This window comes from Haliotis rufescens, unplaced genomic scaffold (assembly GCF_023055435.1).
Source record: "Haliotis rufescens isolate VD_foot unplaced genomic scaffold, xgHalRufe1.0.p SCAF_19, whole genome shotgun sequence".
Taxonomy (NCBI): domain Eukaryota; kingdom Metazoa; phylum Mollusca; class Gastropoda; order Lepetellida; family Haliotidae; genus Haliotis; species Haliotis rufescens.
The window spans coordinates 9,955,610-9,978,165 of NW_025963879.1; the positions used below are offsets into that span (position 1 = coordinate 9,955,610).

Below are 22,556 nucleotides of genomic sequence, written 5' to 3' on the forward strand. Positions count from 1 at the left end.
CACAGAGTTTTAAAAAGGATTTATACTTCAATTGCAAAACCATTTAGTTATATTCTCAATCTATCTCTGCCTAATTGTATTTTCCATAACAGAGGATATAAGAGGACGTTTTACCCATGTTCTTTACCAGCTATTTACAGGCCTAGTAGTTCCATATCAGTATTTGGTAAGATATTCGAAAGAATTGTAAACAATTGACTTGCCTTTGTATATGTTAGCGACGGGTGGGAAAAGAAAAGCTCACCTTTTCGCGAACACCTGGTTTTATCACTATTTGATAGTGATTCATAAACACATGCTCATAATTTAGTAGGAATCGTACAGTCCATTCTGCTATCAGCAGAGGTTTATTATGAATATAAAAAGAGTTTAAATATGCTGGAAACAAATCACTGTGCCTTGTTTTTATCTGATAGGAAATAGGAAGCCAATATTTTACTACAAGATTCAGTCATGTGAGCAGTAATAATGATAATAATAATAAGAAGAAGAATACAAGGCAAAACCCTTTCCATATCCAATAGAAATCTCTGCGTAAAGGGGTGTCGATAGTACGATTCCGACTATGTCATAAGCATGTGTTTATGAATCACTATCAAATAGTGATGAAACCAGTTGTTCGCGAAAAGGTGAGCGTATCCTGCACCACTGGTGGCACCCGTCACAAACACATGCAAAGGCAAGTCAGTTGTTCACCTGAAAAAACACAGGAAAATACGGTACAAGTCAAAATGGGGCATTGCATGGAAATGTCATCCACATAAAACATTTTGAAAGCTTTACTGAGGCCATGAATGTTGTAACCTTGATCAAACAACTTCTGAGTCGTGTGACTCTCTTTAAAATCTTGGAAGAAAGGGCATGCTCGATTGTACCTCAAAAGTTGTGAAATGTAAACACCAAAGGCTGGAGCTACTGGAATATTCCCTCTCAACCCCTCTTGTCATTCAGTCTGGAGAGTGTTTTGTCATGACTGGTCTCTTTTATTTCTAGTTCAGGGCCTACTTGCACAAAACGATCTTAGCGCTAAGACTATTGTAAGTCTATGTTAATGTATGTGAGTTAAGATCCTCTCAGCGCTAAGATCGCTTTGTGCAAGTGGACCCAGGTGGGTAAATCAGTGGAAGGGAATTGGCTAGTTGGTGGTTATTGTGCGAGATCAAATTCAGTTAAACTTCTTGGCCAGATTACCTTGTTATGGCTTTGCAAATCCGAGCAGAAATTCCGGTTCATGAATATGCATAAAGAAACAGATCCGTAATAAGTGGATCACAATTGGTGCCAATGCAGATGCCTACTTCTTGTTTAAATGTCTTCCCCTATTTTTTACGTTGATGTTTTTAATAAGGAACTCCAGCATTTCACATATATTTTTTTTCAGTAATCTTCAGATGGCATTTGCATTCATTTTTCATAAATTGTCCTGAACCTCTGAATACAGATCCGTGACTGTATCTGTGGTCACCATGGTTTGTAACAAAATCCCCGTTTGTCATGTGGGATAGTTGTGTGTCGAAATATCAAATGTTTGACAAAATGGAACTGAGATTGCGAATTGTCAAGCAAATTCTTTGCGTTTTCTGAGAAACCACATGGTATTAATTCCACTTGTCTCAAATACTTTCTGTGAATATAAAGAAAGACTTTCCTTGATTGTATACTCTTCAAAACAAGAAACGCAAAACGAATATTTTTGGCCATAAATGCAAAGTGAGCGGACCAAGAGGTGCAAAATGAAGAGGTTTAATGTGTTATAGTGTCAGTGGCAAATTTCCCGGATCAAAATGATCACAACAAGGGCATGCAAACCATCAGTCGGGAAACATGTACGATTCGGAAAAACGCACCCAGTGCATTAACAAAAATGCCATGGAGCTGCATGTACTGCACATGCAGCAGCACTATTAACGGTGTTAAGTACAGGGTTTTAGATTGCCTGGCATCTGCGTCAATCGAACAGTGACAGTTCAACAACATGCCAAGAATAACAGAAGTGCAAAGAAACAACGTCATAGGCAGCTTGCAGGCAGGGGAATCCGATCAGCTGTAGCCAGGGTTTTCAATGTAGCGCCCAGCACCATCACAAGGCTACTGGGGTCGGTTTCAACAGCATGGGTCAACACGTGATCGGCCAAGGTCGGAACGACAAAGAGTAATCACCCCCGCCCAAGGTCGCTACATCCGACTGCGCCACCTACGTGAAAGGACGACCACCTTAACCGCATCCCAAATACCCGGACTGCTCAGAATCTCCGACCAGAACGTACGAAACCGTTTAAGAGCAGCAGGTCAAGACGTCCTGTTCGACGCGTCATACTGAGTCGACAACATCGTCAACAGCGACTGCATTGGTGTCGTCAACACAGGATATGGCCCCAACTGCGAAGGAGAGATATCTGTTTCAGAGACGAATCGAGATTTCTCCTCAGTCGAGGAGATGGAAGAGCACGGTTCTACAGACACCGGTGAGAACGTTACGCCGGAAACTGCGTACAGTGGACAGGTTTGGTGGGGGTAGCGTTATGATGTGGGCGTCTATCTCTCATCATGGCAGGACAGGTTTGGTCCTTTATCCAGGGCAATCTTACGGCTCAACGATACATCAACGAAATCTTCCTACCACACGTCCTCCCAATTGCAGCCAACAGCAGAGGTGTATTCCAGCAGGACAACGCTCGACCGCATACAGCACGGATCACAAGAGCCTGTCAACGTTCATGTTCTCATCTGGCCCTCCAGATTCCCGGATTTGAACCCGATAGGGCACCTGTGGGATGAGTTGGATAGACGGCGTTTTGCGTTGCATGTCGAGTGGGCTACCATTCCCCAGGATGTGGTTCGCATACTCGTCTCTTCCGTGGGCAGGAGATATCAGGCCGCTGTCGATTCCAACGGGGGACATACGAGTTATTGATGGTAGCTGACCTTCACCTTGGACTTTTCCTATGTACCGATAACTCAGATGACTACAATCACCAAGGGTTCTCTCCACAACATTAAGCTCAATACCTTGTACGGTTCCTCGTATAAATGTATTTTCCTATATCACACAAATCTGGCTTTGCATTTCTTTCTTTTTTAAGAGTATATTAAGGATGATGGTTTAGTCTTAGTACATTTGGTAGACCCAACAATATATCTCTCTTTGTACGGATTTTTATGAAGCTTTGGAATCCAGTACAAAATGGACATGTCTTCAGGTTTTAGTAAATGGATGAGTGAGTAAGGTTTTACGCCTTTTTTAGCAATATCACGGCGGGGGACACCACAAATGGGCGACACACAATGTACCCATGTCGGGAATCGAACCCGGGTCTTCAGCGTGACGAGCAAACGCTTTAACCACTAGGGTCAAGTTGATGGTACTGATGCATTAGCCGACTTATCCAAGGCAAATTGTACATAAAATCACATCTATTGTACATAAAATCACATCTGTAATTGTAGTTCAGGTTGTTTTACATAATTTCCTCGAATGTCGTAATTACATTAGATCTCGTAGATTACAATTACAGGATATTTTTTCCGAATTTGACACAAAATTTGATCTTAACTTTATTCTATATGGCGACCCAAACTCAGATGGCAGTGTCGACGAATTCCTTCTCAATGATGTACATAATCATATCCAGATCATATTTAGTCAACAAAGAGTTAATTATTTCATGCTTATGTGTTCAAATATGTTTGTCATAATGTTTGAACGATAAGGTGTGTACTGTGCCATACAGCACAGGTGTTTGGGGAACCATGTCACCTTCGTTGTTGACAGTTGTAAAGGCGTGTCATGGCTCTCGACCTCCCTCCACATGAGTTACCCTATTCCCAAAATAGTTACATGCGTACTTGTCAATACTGGTGTCAACGCATATGTTGACGGGGAAAATAGTTCAGATTGCAAACGACGCATACCTTGAGTCCAAACATCTTTAGTTGTCAATAAAACAAATAAATACAATTGCTAATAGAAATATGTAAAGCGGAGATTCCAACTGAACTTCTACAAGTTAAGTCCAGAAAGCAGGTGTAGCCTACTAGCAGCTGTACATACAGGTGCTGTCGGAATACCAGACTAACAGTAAAGATGTAAACATATTATAATACACACTATTGGATAACAATGGACATACGAAGAGACAAAGGCGTTGCCCTGGACATGGGACTTATGGATGTAATTACAGACATGGCCCTGGGGGAAATGGACTAAGGCTATAAATGTCATAATGTGAATTGCTGTGCACAGTTGACCGATGTTACGCATGGATTACATCATATTAATTAGTCCACATTTCCTATATACGATATGCAACTCAGCACTGTACACAAGGGAAATGGTTCAGAAACTATTATTCTTAAAAGATAATACTTTGTCCAAACAGAGTGCTATTAAGTAGGGCTGGGACGAGTCCAAGTTTACTACCGGGGTACCCAACCCCCTATTACCCGACCCTACCCGGGTACCCGCTGTAGGTCTCAAGAGATAGGTGAAACATGTCCGATTGGGAATAGTTTGACCGGTACGTACTCCTGTCAAAATAAATTTAGATACGCATATAAACCGATCTGGTCAGGCATACACTGAAGTTGACTGATGTTTTATCATTATGCAAACATATAAAGTCAGAGGAATGTGCGCAAAGTCAGAAAAAAAATGTGAACATTTATCACTTATAGTGTAACCATAGAGTTCTAGATAATTTTTGCCATTAAACAATATAATCACGTGAGTAACCACGGGTCCGGGTAGTCCTGCGGGTACCCGGGTCCTACTCAATACCCATCCGACCCGGGTAGCCGAGTTATCCGTCCCAGCCCTACTATTAAGTAACTCTGTGACAACTGCCACCCTCTCGAGAAAGACGTCCTCGTGTATAGATAAGGCGCTAGTCAAATGTTCCAATATAAACGTGAAATTGTCAGTTATCTTAATTTTAAAAATTACGCGAACGACCTGTTGCATTCTGGCCCGGTGTGCATATAGGTCACGTGGGCATCATAAGGGGACTCTTACAGGTACAGGTATGCTACGGCGACACTGTCAGGTTTAGCCTCGCGGATCCAGGTGGTTTTGTTGTTGGGTAGATTCTGCCATTTGATGAGATATTCGGGTCTGTTGTTCTTGACTAGCCGCTAAAGAACTCTTTCTGTAATTTGGGTAGAGCTGGGTTTTACAGGAGTCGGATGTGAAGCTGTTGTAGATTTCAACACTGACCTTGCAGTTTCCACTTTAGTTGTGGTCATAGAACCAACACTGGCAATCGAGACCGGGTTCCCCACGGTCCTAGTGCTAACTGAAGGTGAATTCTCAGATTGACATGACGCATCACTGTACGTAGGTGTTGCCTTCTTGTTGATACACTTGGCAACTGCACTGACTGTATTTACGTTTGGGGAGCTCAGCGGGGTAATGAAAAGATTTTCTCTGCATATAACTGTTATGGCGTTTCCTATCTGGCTCTATTTTGGCCCGGGACTTCATGGTTGACAACTTTATCATCACATTACTCACTGATGCTGCTGGCTGTTTCCTCCATTTTATGTTCACTTGAAGGTTGTCCATACTTTCTTGGATGGGACCATTCAAGATGAAGGTGCTGGAGATCCATGTTGATCAGGACTAGCGATTTCGTGGGGTAGACACAGGCCTTGTGGACACATCCTCGATATATACACGCATGTAGATGGTAGGCAAGTAGAGAGCTAACAGGATCGGGAATAAGCTCAAAAGTTACTCTACCTGGATTCTCCACCAGATGTCAACGCGTATGTTGACGGGGAAATTAGTTCAGATTGAAGACGACGAATACCAAAGCGTCTTTAGTCGGCATTTAAACACTTAAATACGATTACTAATTGAAATATGTCGAGCGGAGATTCCAACTCAATTACTACAAGTCAAGCCCAGAAAGCAGGCGTATACTCCTCGCGGCTGAACATACAGGTGCTGTCGGAATACCAGTTGCTGTGATGGTTGTCACGCATGGATTACATCATGTTAAATAGTCAACGTTTCCTAAACGATATGCAACTCAGAAACTATAATTCTTAAAAAATAATACGTTGTCCAAACAGAGTGTTATTAAGTCACTCTGTGACACTGTATTAACTATCACGGGCCCTGGTGTCATGGCACAAACATCCTCAATCATGTGTATGGCGACAACATCCAAGCACTTAAGGATCCTTGTCAACTCCGTCTTGTATTGGATGTTGCTCAACACACGCTTCACTTCCAGATGCCTACCTTCAGTGAAGCTGTTAGACAGACACTCAGTCCCAGATATACAGTTATCTGCAAATTATTAAAAATAAAATCCAAATGGAGCCAAGAACAATCCTTAGTCTAGACTTGCTAAATCATTCTAGACTTGCTTGGAGACAGACTATAGCTCTGTGTCTTGTAACCAATGTTTCTTGTCAATTGTGTACATGCTATACCAGGTTAATCCTATAATCTTTCTTCGATTCCCGACATAGTTACAATGTGTGAAGCCCATTTGATTTGTCCCCCGCCGTGATATTGCTGGAATATTGCTAAAAGCGGCGTAAAATCAAACACACTCACTCACTATAACTCAGATTATAAAGATTGATTCAACAGACGAGGATAGTGTCTGAATAACTTCGTTTCTTTCCAGCTTGCTAGTACTGCAAGGTTTAGAGTGCATCATATATTCAATTAAGGTGAGGCTCTTGTTTCCGTGCGCGGGGACCTACCTTGCCAGGCAGTAATTGGGCAGTTGACTGGGTACCCCCGTGTCTACATGTATGTATGGCTTGAAGCGACCGCATGCTCATGCGCAGGGATGATAGTATTGTGATATATCTATGATCGTTCGGAATATGTTTAATATAGCACAACATTAAACTTGGGGTTAACATTATTCATATAGCCATTTACCGGAACTGCAGTAGGGATTATGTGCTTGTGAAGTGCATATGATGATCATGATCTACGAATGGCTGTTGGTGGAATAAGCAGATGTCTGTGCTTCGTTCATACTGATCATCAAAAGTAACACACGCAGAAACATATTTTCCAAAGTCGCAGTTATACAGGTGGCTAGTCTGTCACACAGGCCCTGAAACAATATATAATTGACTAACAATCTTTTCTGTAACACATGTTCATTTCAGAGACTATGCGTTAGTCTAGCAGGTGGCCTCAGTTTGCTAGATGGAGAGAAGGCTGTCGCGGTGACATCATCTGCGTGGATGTCAAGCAGTTATAGGGACCGGTGATTTATTGCAAGAGGGGAGGGGCAATGGGTTTTTTATACGCCAATGTACAGAAAATAATGACACTCACCTAATACTTGGGAGGACCCCATACATGTCCTTGTACATTTCTTTTAAGACACTCAACGAAAAGACAAATCATTAACTGTCCATTTATGCATGACCCTCCCCAAATGTGTTTTATTTCATATGACCCTCCCCTAGAGACTGTCTGATTCCGGCCGGTTTAGCATCAACAGGGATCCAACATATCGATCTCACGAACAAAATGCAGATGTGCAGCCCGTAATAATATGGCCAACCCCGCCGTGCAAAGTTTTAAATTCACTCATGCAAGATGATTGGTTCGAATCTCAGACACTATGATGCTTGGTTTGTCAGTACCATACACTCGTCATCATGGGTTTCATCACCGACAGTATGATCCTTGGTTTGTCAGTACAATACACTCGTCATCATGGGTTTCATCACCGACAGTATGATCCTTGGTTTGTCAGCACCATACACTCGTCATCATGGGTTTCATCACCGACAGTATGATCCTTGGTTTGTCAGCACCATACACTCGTCATCATGGGTTTCATTACCGACAGTATGATGCTTGGTTTGTCAGTACCATACACTCGTAATCATGGGTTTCATCACCGACAGTATGATCCTTGGTTTGTCATCACCATACACTCGTCATCATGGGTTTCATCACCGACAGTATGACGCTTGGTTTGTCAGCACCATACACTCGTCATCATGGGTTTCATCACCGACAGTATGATTCTTGGTTTGTCATCACCATACACTCGTCATCATGGGTTTCATCACCGACAGTATGATCCTTGGTTTGTCAGTACCATACACTCGTCATCATGGGTTTCATCACCGACAGTATGATCCTTGGTTTGTCAGTACCATACACTCGTCATCATGGGTTTCATCACCGACAGTATGATCCTTGGTTTGTCAGTACCATACACTCGTCATCATGGGTTTCATCACCGACAGTATGATGCTTGGTTTGTCAGTACCATACACTCGTCATCATTGGTTTCATCACCGACAGTATGATCCTTGGTTTGTCGGTACCATACACTCGTCATCATGGGTTTCATCACCGACAGTATGATCCTTGGTTTGTCAGTACCATACACTCGTCATCATGGGTTTCATCACCGACAGTATGATGCTTGGTTTGTCAGTACCATAAACTCGTCATCATGGGTTTCATCACCGACAGTATGATCCTTGGTTTGTCAGCACCATACACTCGTCATCATGGGTTTCATCACCGACAGTATGATCCTTGGTTTGTCAGTACCATACACTCGTCATCATGGGTTTCATCACCGACAGTATGATCCTTGGTTTGTCAGTACCATACACTCGTCATCATGGGTTTCATCACCGACAGAATGATCCTTGGTTTGTCAGTACCATACACTCGTCATCATGGGTTTCATCACCGACAGTATGATCCTTGGTTTGTCAGTACAATACACTCGTCATCATGGGTTTCATCATCGACAGTATGATCCTTGGTTTGTCAGTACCATACACTCGTCATCATGGGTTTCATCACCGACAGTATGATGCTTGGTTTGTCAGTACCATACACTCGTCATCATGGGTTTCATCACCGACAGTATGATCCTTGGTTTGTCAGAACCATACACTCGTCATCATGGGTTTCATCACCGACAGTATGATCCTTGGTTTGTCAGTACCATACACTCGTCATCATGGGTTTCATCACCGACAGTATGATCCTTGGTTTGTCAGTACCATACACTCGTCATCATGGGTTTCATCACCGACAGTATGATCCTTGGTTTGTCAGAACCATACACTCGTCATCATGGGTTTCATCACCGACAGTATGATGCTTGGTTTGTCAGTACCATACACTCGTCATCATGGGTTTCATCACCGACAGTATGATCCTTGGTTTGTCAGTACCATACACTCGTCATCATGAGTTTCATCACCGACAGTATGATCCTTGGTTTGTCAGTACCATACACTCGTCATCATGGGTTTCATCACCGACAGTATGATCCTTGGTTTGTCAGAACCATACACTCGTCATCATGGGTTTCATCACCGACAGTATGATCCTTGGTTTGTCAGTACCATACACTCGTCATCATGGGTTTCATCATCGACAGTATGATCCTTGGTTTGTCAGTACCATACACTCGTCATCATTGGTTTCATCACCGACAGTATGATCCTTGGTTTGTCAGTACCATACACTCGTCATCATGGGTTTCATCGCCGACAGTATGATGCTTGGTTTGTCAGTACCATACACTCGTCATCATGGGTTTCATCACCGACAGTATGATGCTTGGTTTGTCATCACCATACACTCGTCATCATGGGTTTCATCACCGACAGTATGATCCTTGGTTTGTCAGTACCATACACTCGTCATCATGGGTTTCATCACCGACAGTATGATCCTTGGTTTGTCAGTACCATACACTCGTCATCATGGGTTTCATCACCGACAGTATGATCCTTGGTTTGTCAGTACCATACACTCGTCATCATGGGTTTCATCACCGACAGTATGATCCTTGGTTTGTCAGTACCATACACTCGTCATCATGGGTTTCATCACCGACAGTATGATCCTTGGTTTGTCAGTACCATACACTCGTCATCATGGGTTTCATCACCGACAGTATGATCCTTGGTTTGTCAGTACCATACACTCGTCATCATGGGTTTCATCACCGACAGTATGATGCTTGGTTTGTCAGTACCATACACTCGTCATCATGGGTTTCATCGCCGACAGTATGATGCTTGGTTTGTCAGTACCATACACTCGTCATCATGGGTTTCATCACCGACAGTATGATCCTTGGTTTGTCAGTACCATACACTCGTCATCATGGGTTTCATCACCGACAGTATGATCCTTGGTTTGTCAGCACCATACAGTTGTCATTTGTCTGAATGAATATTTAACGCCAAAGGCTAATTACGCTGTAGCCATGATATGCGTATATCTAGAACCACTTAATTGCCATTACTTATTGAATGCTAATCCAAACTGGTAATCCCCATTGTATTGTCATTTATTATTAATTTATTATAATGTCATTTATTGCCTAAATCGATTATCCCCTGTGCTGGATCAGTAATCATTTCCATATTTGCAGGGCAACGCCATTGTCTCTGTCTTTGTTGCCCATTACTATAATATGTGTAACATTTATACTGTTAGTTAGTTTTGGTGTTCCGAGTGCTTGTGTACGGAGCCAACCCCAACTCTCCTCCCCGTCATATACGCGTTGACAGACTCGTCATCACGGCTTCCACCAAAGAGGTAAATGTCTGCAACCTGCGTCAATCCTTGGACGTCGCGTTGTAACTGGAAAACTGTTCGAAGCGGCCATTCCCAAGCCACCTCACTCACTCACTGGTAGACGCTTGTAATTTTCATTACTGCGCTGGACGTTGTCCCTTGATTTCATATTACTGTCTACAGTTTTGGGTGTTAGGCCTAATGGTTAAATAAGCAGTCTGTGAAGTTATTTTTGAATCCATTGACCCAACCGAGGTCGTATGAATACTGATTATATATAATCTAAAACAGGAAGTGATGTAAACCACATAATCCACACGTATCACACACAAAAAGAAGATCAGCATCTATCAATCCTAATTGATGTGTCAATAAAGTTGAATCAAGAACAAGAAACATTTTGCGTATGACATAGTATTTATATGTGTTAGAAAGCATTCGCCATACGGTCCATTATAAATTACGGTAACTATACCGCGATAATATAGGCCTAGCGTACCATATGCTATATAGACTCCCTGATATTATCTAGATCTATTTAATTATTGAATAAACAACAAAGTCTTAAATATAATACATTGTCCAATCAATTATCTGAATAATTACAGTTGTTTTCACTACATATATATTAACATTGCTGTAGAAATGATATAACACTCATGTGTGCATTTCTCAGCTTGTGGACTAGAAGTCGACTCGGCAATAAGCTGTTGGCAGCGCCACAAATTGTCTCTGTGCGGAGCTTTGGGCTCCAGGTAAACGGCCTTCAACCGTCCTTGACATCTGACCTTTCTTACCGAATGGTGACTGGAAACGAAGAACCGTGTCGCAGGGTTTTGAGGTCAAGTCGCGTCATATCTGAGACACTCGTGCTCCATTCATTCGCAGAAGTTCCCTCATAACCTCTCTCGTGTGTCGAAGGCCAGGTAAGCTTACTCGTTGTGCGAGTTTTTCCGAGACATTGTCAATTTTCGATTCATGGCTTATCACATATTTTACAGAATGTTATATCACCACCACACCGAGAGGGAGTCAGTTATTAAGTCTATATTAGGCGACGGCATATCATCATGATCATCATCAACATCATCACCATCACCCATCATCAGCACCAGTGTTTAATGGGGTGAAATGGGTTTACGTCGCGTTCAAGATTATTCCACTCACCTGTGAGTGTGTGTGTGTGTGTGTGTGTGAGAGAGAGAGAGAGAGAGGGAGAGAGAGAGCACATGCACATAATTACCAAATGTGTCCTTTTCTGCTTTCGTATCAGAATGTCTTTACAAATATCTCTATTTACTGATCAAATGCAGGACTCCATTGCAGTGAATAATGTCTTCAACTGCAGTGTTGCTGTATAAAATAGTTATTTTGACATCTCAGTAATTAGATATTTATAAACATGTGATTAGAGGGGCAAACATGCTGACCTGATATGGAAACCAAATGGTTATGTTAATTTAGTAGGGGAGTAGTGGGAGTAAAGAATTTTCAGAGTTCCATCTTCTTCGTGTTCATTTCCTCAGTTGTTCTAACTGCATGCCCCCTCTCAGGACCTCCTCCAATAAGTAACATATCTGTGCTTCAATAAATGAAAAGACAATGTTATATAAGTTATGGACATTTGTTTTACTTTCAGCTGAGGATGACACAACATTAAATGTTGAAGTATTAACATAAAGAGCAATGCTTTGGTTGCTTGAACTATATCACTAGCTAGCTCTCTCTCAGTGATGAAAGCAGATACTTCTCAATCCAGTGTAGTTGTTTGCTCTCTTTACAAAGTAAACAGAGACACTTTTTACAAGTTTGGCCACACATTTTTTAGTTTTTATTTCATGGGCCCACATCTCCTACTGATAAACCTCCTGTCCAAGCAATAAATAAACATAAAAATATTTATTTTTGTTAACATGTTACTGTATTTTCTTGAGTAAAGAGCACACTTGTTCCAAAAGATTACAGCTGTGTAGAGGGTAGTATGCCAGATAAACTCCTACAATGACGTTTGATGTTTCCCCACTTACCCACTTTATAGTATTGTGTAAGACTAAATAACTATTTGAAGTTGCTCTTTATTTTCATGTTTATTTCGACTGACCTTGTGTGGAAAAGCTGGAATAAATCTGTGAAATATAAAATTAAAAAAGATTGGCCTTACATTACACAGACGTTGCCTTTCAACCTGATCAGTATGACTGAGTTTACCATGTGGCTCAGTACAAACCATGTTTGAACATGCTCTAATCCCTACTTAATCTAAGCGATTCATGAAATCAGTCTTAGCTATATGAAATCTTATAGTAAATGTAATCTTACCTATGTCGACTTGTGTTCTGACTTTGGAAATAGAAACAGAAATGTGGGCGTCCTTTTTCCTCATTCGGTACTGTTCATTCACAATGGGTTTTGACGTTCACTGCATGAAAATAACTATACCATGTAAACTAGTAACGTATCTCTCTGTAACGTATTGGTCATTTGTAATCTTCCACATGTTGGTTTTTATTATCAAAATAGTCTCTGATTCTCAAACAGACCCCCATAGTGTACACTTTTGAAGCTTTATGCTAAGGAAATGTAACCTTAGGGGTCGGGTACTTTACCCTTCTCCCTTGGTCACTTGTTCTGATCAACCACTCCTTAGTTCTAGGGATGATGTAGCTCTCTCAAAATCACAAGTCAGCTGGTTTGCTCAAGTCCTTTTTATTTATGATAGAATTAATCATAATTATACACACATGGTCCTCAGTTATTTTCTTGTTGCCTGTGTAACTTAAATACAACACATTCCTAAGGGATGTATCGAAGAGCCTGATAAGTCTTTTTGATCAAATGTTAACTCTAATACTTTTCTGACCTGGAATTCCAATCTACAGAGAGAACCTCTCTGTTCAGCCGTTAGCTTCCGAATCCCCGCACCACTCCCGGACAACTCACTAAATACTATCCATGATATCTTTAGCTCCTCCCACCGAAATAATATTTGACATCATGTGAAATGAGTCCTAACGCTCACGTCCATATGAACCCCAATTTCCGTTCCAGTCACTTATACTATCAAAACTCTTCTTATTTCCTCCAGTTGATTTCCTAAAGTCATTAGTCAACCAAACATACTCATAATTCAAACAACCCTAAGGTGAAAACCCATTACCCTGTGAGGTAACGAATCCCCCTAACAGTCATTTCTGATTCAAGCAATCTTGGTAATTTCTGCTAAAAGCCATTTCTATTTCCCAGAGAAGCAAAACTGATAACCTTTTGACCTGTTGGTGATTCCCTCACCCTGTACAGTCACTTCTCTCACATCCATCTGTATTTTAACCTAAGGCCTGATAGAATTTAATAAACTATGTTTTAAGTTAATATTAAAACCTTTTTCCAAAATACCCTGGTTATAAAAAATTGAAATCAGTTCATGTAGCAGAAACTGCTAATAACGTTGGTAACATATGTTTCTTATCTCATGTAAATTATAATATATGCTGCATGTTTTTAAAATCGCAGTTATTTGTATGTGATGCTTTGGTTCGGTTCTCAGTTTCATATTTATTTATATTTTCTGAACAAATTCTTTTTTCCATTCTTTAGATAATGTCAGTAGTAAAATAGTTAGAGATAATCAAATTTGCATAATGTATCTGTTGCAATAATTGCCAATAAAGACAATATTTTGACCAGTGTTGTGGCTTATCTTAGTCTGCTGCTTATCACAGCATATCCTGTATATATACATCTCATTACTTGGCTGTCGCTCCAGCTTGATAGCGGTGTAGGAATCTACATCAAAACGTCGCTATATGCAATAAACCAAAGTTGTTATCCATAAAGTTGTATGTTTCCTTACTAACTCACCAACTTCTAGAATGCCAATCAAACAGTTAGTGACCGTACAGTTCTTTTAACACAGAACAGTTACCATTGGATTTATAACATGTGTTCGATCTGCTTTGCTTTTAAGTCCTGAAGTTTGTGATAAAGACTGAATGTAGAAATAAAAGCTTGTATTGCAATTCTGTAGATCATTCTTTATTCTTGTTTGAAAGAAGTACATATTCACAAATTAAATCGAAAGAATAGTTACCAAAGCACATCAGATTTTAATTATCTGGTGATAATTATAGTATTAAAGTTCTGTCAGAAATGCTAGAAAACTGCTTTTCTGGCTTCATGTAATAAATACGAGTCATAGGACTATAAGAAGAGCATGTATCAAAATAAGCTGAATTGACCTAATCTAGTCTGTCCTAACTGACATTGTGATTACCCTTAAAATGTACTTACCTAACACCTGTCCTGAGGTTATAACCTCACACCGTCCCGTGCATTCTCCCAGGTGTAAATGTCACCGAGTTGGTCTCAAAATATTGCTGTTATTGTACTTAATTGATATGCGTTGATGAGATGGCAATTTAGGATATGTACTGCATTATATTTGATTGGAAACACGATGGACTAGTTAACATGGTTAAGAGCTATGAAACGGGTTGAGTATTGGAAGGTTGCAGTTTTGGAATCCAGAATTATTTGTTGTTCTACAGCTGGTTTCTTGAGATAGTATTTATCTCTGCTGAGGACGTATATGAATCTGTACTTTTGAATGTCATGTTATGTCTTGCTATGAACCCGTTACACTTAGCCAAGATGGGCCCAACAGGATTGAGCTCACGTCTGACTGGCATATGTAGGACAACGTAACCGTGTTGTGCCGCCACCACATATGTCTTGTACTTTACTGGTTTCTTATTCAGCCAAATTTTCTCCATCCGTTGAACTTTCGTTTCATATTGTCTGAAGTGGACAATGTCATATACAAGTATTCCTGTATGGTCGCCTTTAGACTACTTTTGTTATATTAACTGGCATTATCCATGACAATAACACTGGTGTTGTTTCAAATGGGCAATAGCTGAAGTTCCAACCAGTCTATGAACACATCACCTCCTATAATTTCCTTATGAAAATCACCAGTTTTCTTTTTCGCCTCGAAAACTAGCACACATCCATCAATAAGCCCCACATCATTAGTTGCAGCGTGCAAAACAAGGACACGATTACATTTACCTGATGGGTGCCGATAGCCACATGTAGTCCGTGGAATGATTCATCAAGGTAAATTATCTGGACACCCTTTATGTGATAGTTATGAATGGTTCAGAGATAATGTGACCCCATAGACAGGATGGAATATTTTCCCCTGCAAAAGTGCTCGTTGATCTCCGCGCGCTGTGTATCGAAATCCCATCTCTTGGTGAGCAATAGTCAGTGTAGTCCGGGAAACATTAATTGTATCTTTAATTCCTCCCAAATTCTACTACAAGTCAGGGTTACCTTCTGCTCATAAAGCTTGTACACTATACGCCTAATCACCCTGTATCAAAGCTGTCTAATATCCTTTTACTTCCAAGTTTTGTTTTTGAGACCATCCCTATACCTGTTTTGTTTTCTTACCATACCGTAGACATGATGGTATGAATTGAAAACCCCATAGCTTGGGCAGTTCGGTAATTCACCCTATCTAAATTAATAAATGGTTTCCCTCTATCCCTCTAAAGTGTAAAGAACTTGTATATATTTCCCAGTACAGACTCCATATCATGTACCGTGGTTATGGCTATGCAAGTGTATTGTAACATGCATCATGGGAGCAGTGTTGACAAAAGAAACGCAGTGTCATTTTGTCATTATAGAAGATGCACATCTAGAATTTTGTCCAAATGACTTTTGTGTGTGGATTAGATGTTTTATGAAGACTACATTATTATCATTATAACAGAGTCACATGTGCATATTTCTATAGTCAGTTTCAGACTATCATCATTGGACTTAGAATATATGTGAACTTCCTGTTTTCGTTCAAATTTGTCTCCTGTAAACTTGTCGATAGGACTCCTTGTGACTGAAATACTTTAAACCACAGGTAGGTCGAGTGGTAGTTACTCGATATTTCAATGACAACAGTCTGTGAAAAATTATATCCTTTTTTAACAGGCAAAAAGTAGTTTTCTAGCATTTCCGACAGTACTTTAGACCATGGATACAATACATGTATCCTTTATACAAAAGCATGAGCAAATACAGCCATGAAGTTGAGTGTTCTGAGGTTTTAAAAATAATCTGACCTAGCTAGTAAAAAATCAGTGATTTCAGAATGGAGAAAAGTAAATTTAAAATTGAACTGGGAGCCCTGTGATGAAGTTCTTTTAGAAAACACCTCATACACTCAGCGTGTGAATGTACTGGTTTTCAAAGTAGAGCTAGGTAACCTGTAGAGTTACATGCACTAAATGAAAGTGGAACTGAATATTAATAGGACCAATAATGCCACTCAAGTCAGTGTACAATTCATTTTTATGTTACAAGCATCAGATATGATAGAATCTATTGATCTCAGGAGTGGAGCAATGGCGTCCCATGTTACAAGTTACACGGGAAAGACAGTGAAAGGGCTGCTCTTGTACGTAATACAAACACCTGATTTCTAGGTATTTAGTATGTTTTTGTTTTGATATGTTTTAGTTTAATCCATATGCCGATCAAAAACCTGTCACAGGACCCACTGGAAACTGAAACAAAATGAGGAACTTAACTGGTCTTCTTCGAGGGGCCCGTCTCCTTGGTAGCCGAGCAACCAGACAGAGTCCCAGACATAGCATACCAGGTAGGTTTTCAACTGACTGTAAGTGAATCTGCAACGACATGTGCTGCAGTCACCAATATTACAACCATATCACTCTAGTCTGATCATCACACTGATCACACAGTCAGGTCACACATTGTAACCACCTGATGACAAACAATCACTAAGGTCACATTGTAACCACCTGATGACACACAATCAGTCAAGTCACACATTGTAACCACCTGATGACACACAATCAGTCAAGTCACACATTGTAACCACCTGATGACACACAATCAGTCAAGTCACACATTGTAACCACCTGATGACACACAGTCAATCAAGTCACACATTGTAACCACCTGATGACACACAATCAATCAGGTCACACATTGTAACCACCTGATGACACACAATCACTAAAGTCACATTGTAACCACCTGATGACACACAATCAATCAGGTCACACATTGTAACCATCTGATGACACACAATCAATCAGGTCACACATTGTAACCACCTGATGACACACAATCAGTCAAGTCACACATTGTAACCACCTGATGACACACAGTCAATCAAGTCACACATTGTAACCACCTGATGACACAAAATCAGTCAAGTCACACATTGTAACCACCTGATGACACACAATCAATCAAGTCACACATTGTAACCACCTGATGACACACAGTCAGTCAGGTCACATATTGTAACCACCTGATGACACACAGTCAGTCAAGTCACACATTGTAACCACCTGATGACACACAATCAGTCAAGTCACACATTGTAACAACCTGATGACACACAGTCAATCAAGTCACACATTGTAACCACCTGATGACACACAGTCAGTCAAGTCACACATTGTAACCACCTGATGACACACAATCAGTCAGGTCACACATTGTAACCACCTGATGACACACAATCAGTCAAGTCACACATTGTAACCACCTGATGACACACAATCAGTCAGGTCACACATAGTAACCACCTGATGACACACAGTCAGTCAGGTCACACATTGTAACCACCTGATGACACACAGTCAGTCAGGTCACATATTGTAACCACCTGATGACACACAATCAGTCAAGTCACACATTGTAACCACCTGATGACACACAGTCAGTCCGGTCACACATTGTAACCACCTGATGACACACAGTCAGTCAAGTCACACATTGTAACCACCTGATGACGCATAATCAGTCACGTCACACATTGTAACAACCTGATGACACACAGTCAGTCAAGTCACACATTGTAACCACCTGATGACACACAGTCAGTCAAGTCACACATTGTAACCACCTGATGACACACAGTCAGTCACGTCACACATTGTAACCACCTGATGACACACAGTCAGTCCGGTCACACATTGTAACCACCTGATGACACACAGTCAGTCAAGTCACACATTGTAACCACCTGATGACACACAGTCAGTCAGGTCACACATTGTAACCACCTGATGACACACAGTCAGTCAGGTCACACATTGTAACCACCTGATGACACACAGTCAGTCCGGTCACACATTGTAACCACCTGATGACACACAATCAGTCAAGTCACACATTGTAACCACCTGATGACACACAGTCAGTCAAGTCACACATTGTAACCACCTGATGACACACAGTCAGTCAGGTCACACATTGTAACCACCTGATGACACACAGTCAGTCACGTCACACATTGTAACCACCTGATGACACACAGTCAGTCAGGTCACACATTGTAACCACCTGATGACACACAGTCAGTCAAGTCACACATTGTAACCACCTGATGACACACAGTCAGTCAGGTCACACATTGTAACCACCTGATGACACACAGTCAGTCAGGTCACACATTGTAACCACCTGATGACGCATAATCAGTCAAGTCACACATTGTAACCACCTGATGACACACAGTCAGTCAGGTCATACATTGTAACCACCTGATGACACACAGTCAGTCAGGTCACACATTGTAACACCTGGTTCCCACTTTGTTCACACAGCTTGCTCGTGGTATTTACAGATAGAAATCAAGTCTTCTAGTTTGCATAGTCATGGCATATATTAGGTTCTGAAAGTCTACCAGCCCCAAGAATATGTTAATATTGGTCAAGACTAGTTTTTGAAGGGAGATATATATATTTTTATTTTTGTAGTAAGCACATTTTTTACTGACATTCAAATGTCAAAGCAAAAGTGAATGAAATGTGAAATGGCTTATAGGCGCAACTTTATAAAATTTAAAAGGGCAAGTGAAAATATTCAGGACGACTACACTATAATATCTACTTGCCCTGCAGGACAAGTTGACTTTAAGAAATGTTTCAAGGTCTGCGTTCTTATTGAAAGCATCATGCGCCTCTGTCATATTTATGCCAACTGTTGCTGCAGGGGCAGGTTGACCTTCAGTGAGGTCATGTTATCTCAGTTACCTGTGTAATTACTTCCATAGGATGTTGGTGATTCACTTTGTTCAAGTTCACCTATCGGGGGCACGGCTGGCCCAGTCATCTAATTCGCTGTGCAGAAACCTATGATTGTGGGTTCGAATCCGGTTCGCCCCAATTATGTTTCTAGGTTTGTCAGCACCATACCTGTGCTGATGGGTTTCACGAATGTGGTAACTGTCTAAGACCTGCATCACTTAGGGGTTTCCTCCCATATCAAGCTGACACGCTGTGATATAACTGGAAAACTGTTCTAAGCGGCTTTAAACCGTACTCAATCACTAACTATTTCACCTATCACCCTGCTATAGCGTATGTGATACATGGGGACAGTCTGATCAATGACAGAAGTACCTGATATTGAGCTTGTTGATGGCTTTCCTCACAAACCACAAGACCCAGAGAGCTGAATCTTTATGAAGTTGTGCAGGGCCATAACATCACTTTGATTTGTACAAGCTAGTTCTCCAGTATTGGGTTGCCTCTATTTGTGTCCTTGTTACATATGTTATTGGTAATTCATTTTTAATATACTGTGCCAGTATGTAAATTTATGCTTTATCTGCAACTATGTACCTATCTTCCTTCATGGTGACATGCTTGCCATAAAAGGTGACTGTGCTTGTCGTACAAGGCGACTAACGGGATCAGGTGGTCAGGCTCGCTGACTTGATTGATGCACGTCATTGATCCCAATTGCGTGGATCGATGCTCATGATATTAATCACTGGATTGTCTGGTCCAGACTCGATTATTTACAGACCGCCGTCATATAGCTGGAATATTGCTGAGTGCGGTGTTAAACAACAAACAAACCAAATCCATCATGGTGTCTTCCCTTCAGCAACCAAAGCTTGCCGTAAAAGGCACCTATGCTTGTTGTAAGAGGCGACTAAAGGGATCGGGTGGTCAGGCTCGCTGACTTGGTTGATGCATGTCATCGATCCCAATTGCGTGGATTGATGCTCATGATATCAATCACTGGATTGTTTCGTCCAGACTAGATTATTTACAGACCGCCGTCATATAGATGATATATTGCTGCGTGCGGCGTTAAACAATAAAACAACTTGGTGTCTTCCTGGAAACACAAACACCATTTTTTTTTCAGTAGTTTCTCAATATGATATCAAGTGCAACATATCAATCATTATGTCACAGTTTCAATAAAGTCAAAAGTAAATGCGAAATCTAATATCCGCTTTTTCATTGTAATATTTATCATGCTTAGAGTTCAAGGTTAAATAGCATTCAAAACATTACTTCATCAGTGTTCTTGTTGTTAGCCATTCTGGTATCATTTGTAGACAATTTTAAATCATTAGATTAATAAGTATGAATAAGTTCTGACACCAAGTTACTCACAGACTATGTGTTAAGTGGTCCAGCAGGAGGTTTGGTACCTTTAAGTCATTGCTATGTTAATAACCGACTATGATATTAAAATGAATACCAGGTTTCCTCTCGAAGTTGCAGATGTGTCAGGTTCCTGGAGCCAACATTGGACTATTTAGATTTTCTTTTCAGACAAATGGAAATGTACATAAATTGTGAAATATCTTTAATAATTTACGAAACCATAAGTCTAGGAATTGGAAACTTTGAAATGTTTGGATCCTACCCAATGGGATTCAGCTTGGGTCATGTCAGCAACATAGGAATGAATACCATTTTGTTTTTTAATGAAAATATTTAAGTAAATCTTGATGAAAATCCTTCAGACACATTGAGCGGAATCTTCCTAGAGATCCATTTGTAGTATTCTATCTTCTCAGAAACCAAGACGCTCAGAGTGGTGATATTTTGTTGCACTACACTGGAGTTCAGATCTATGCACGGCATATCGAGTTTACCATGATAAAGTAGGCTCCAGTGATGAAGCTGAAACTGGAAAATTATTGAAAAATGAAAAATAAAATTATCTTTGGTTAATAATTTTGTGTCTGTTATGTATTAAGAAATGTGCAGAAACATTTCATAAACTCAAGGCGTCATTATTGAGCTTATGAACCACATATTTCGGAGGAAAGAGGCGATAGTAAAGGATGGAAGAGTACCAAGTTTTAGGCATTGTTGCTTCCCTCCTTCAAATATCTTTCCAATAAAAGACAGCAAGCATTGTTTTTGTGAATCGGAAATGTTTTTTTCAAAATGGATGATATGTACCAAGGCAGCAACACTTTTGTTATTTTTGAGGGGGGTGGTAATTTAGGACTCGTATGAGCAGGATGGTAATCTAGGACAAGTGTAAGCTGGATGGTCATTTAGGAATAGTGTGAGCAGGATGGTAATTAAGGACCCCATGTGAGCTGGATGGTAATTTAGGTCTCCATGTGAACTGGATGGTAATTCAGGACCCATGTAAGCTGGACGGTAATTAAGGACCCATGTAAGCTAGAGGGTAATTTAGGACCAGTGTAAGCTGGATTATAATTTTTAAAACCCATGTAAGCTGGATGGTAATTTTGGACCCATGTGAGCTGGATGGTAATTCAGAACCAGTGTAAGCTGGATGGTAATTTAGGGCAGGTGTATACTTGATGGTAATGTAGGACCCATATAAGCTGGAGGGTAATTAATTGCCCCATGTGAGCTGGGTGGTAAATTAGGACCAGTGTAAGCTGGATGGTCATTTAGGACCAGTGTAAGCTGGATGGTCATTTAGGACCAGTGTAAGCTTCCTGATTATTTAGGACCAGTGTAAGCTTCCTGGTTATTTAGGACCAGTGTAAGCTTCCTGGTCATTTAGGACCAGTGTAAGCTTCCTGGTTATTTAGGACCAGTGTAAGCTTCCTGGTCATTTAGGACCAGTGTAAGCTTCCTGGTCATTTAGGACCAGTGTAAGCTTCCTGGTTATTTAGGACCAGTGTAAGCTTCCTGGTCATTTAGGACCAGTGTAAGCTTCCTGGTCATTT

The 22,556-nt window shown here is 40.7% G+C and overlaps 1 protein-coding gene across 2 annotated transcripts in view; it reads left to right on the plus strand.

The window, feature by feature from the left end:
- The window catches only part of LOC124113340, a 51,041-nt gene that overhangs the window by 1,696 nt on the left and 26,789 nt on the right, over positions 1 to 22,556 (plus strand). Inside the window, exons 1-2 of one of the 2 annotated variants that reach the window (XM_046473620.2) lie at positions 11,316 to 11,475; positions 17,072 to 17,213. In XM_046473620.2, coding sequence (XP_046329576.2) covers positions 17,129 to 17,213 — 85 coding nt within the window. In that variant the 5' untranslated portion in view covers positions 11,316 to 11,475; positions 17,072 to 17,128. Of the gene's footprint in view, positions 1 to 11,315; positions 11,476 to 17,071; positions 17,214 to 22,556 lie in introns of those variants that run through there. The other variant, XM_046473621.2, reaches the window with a different exon arrangement.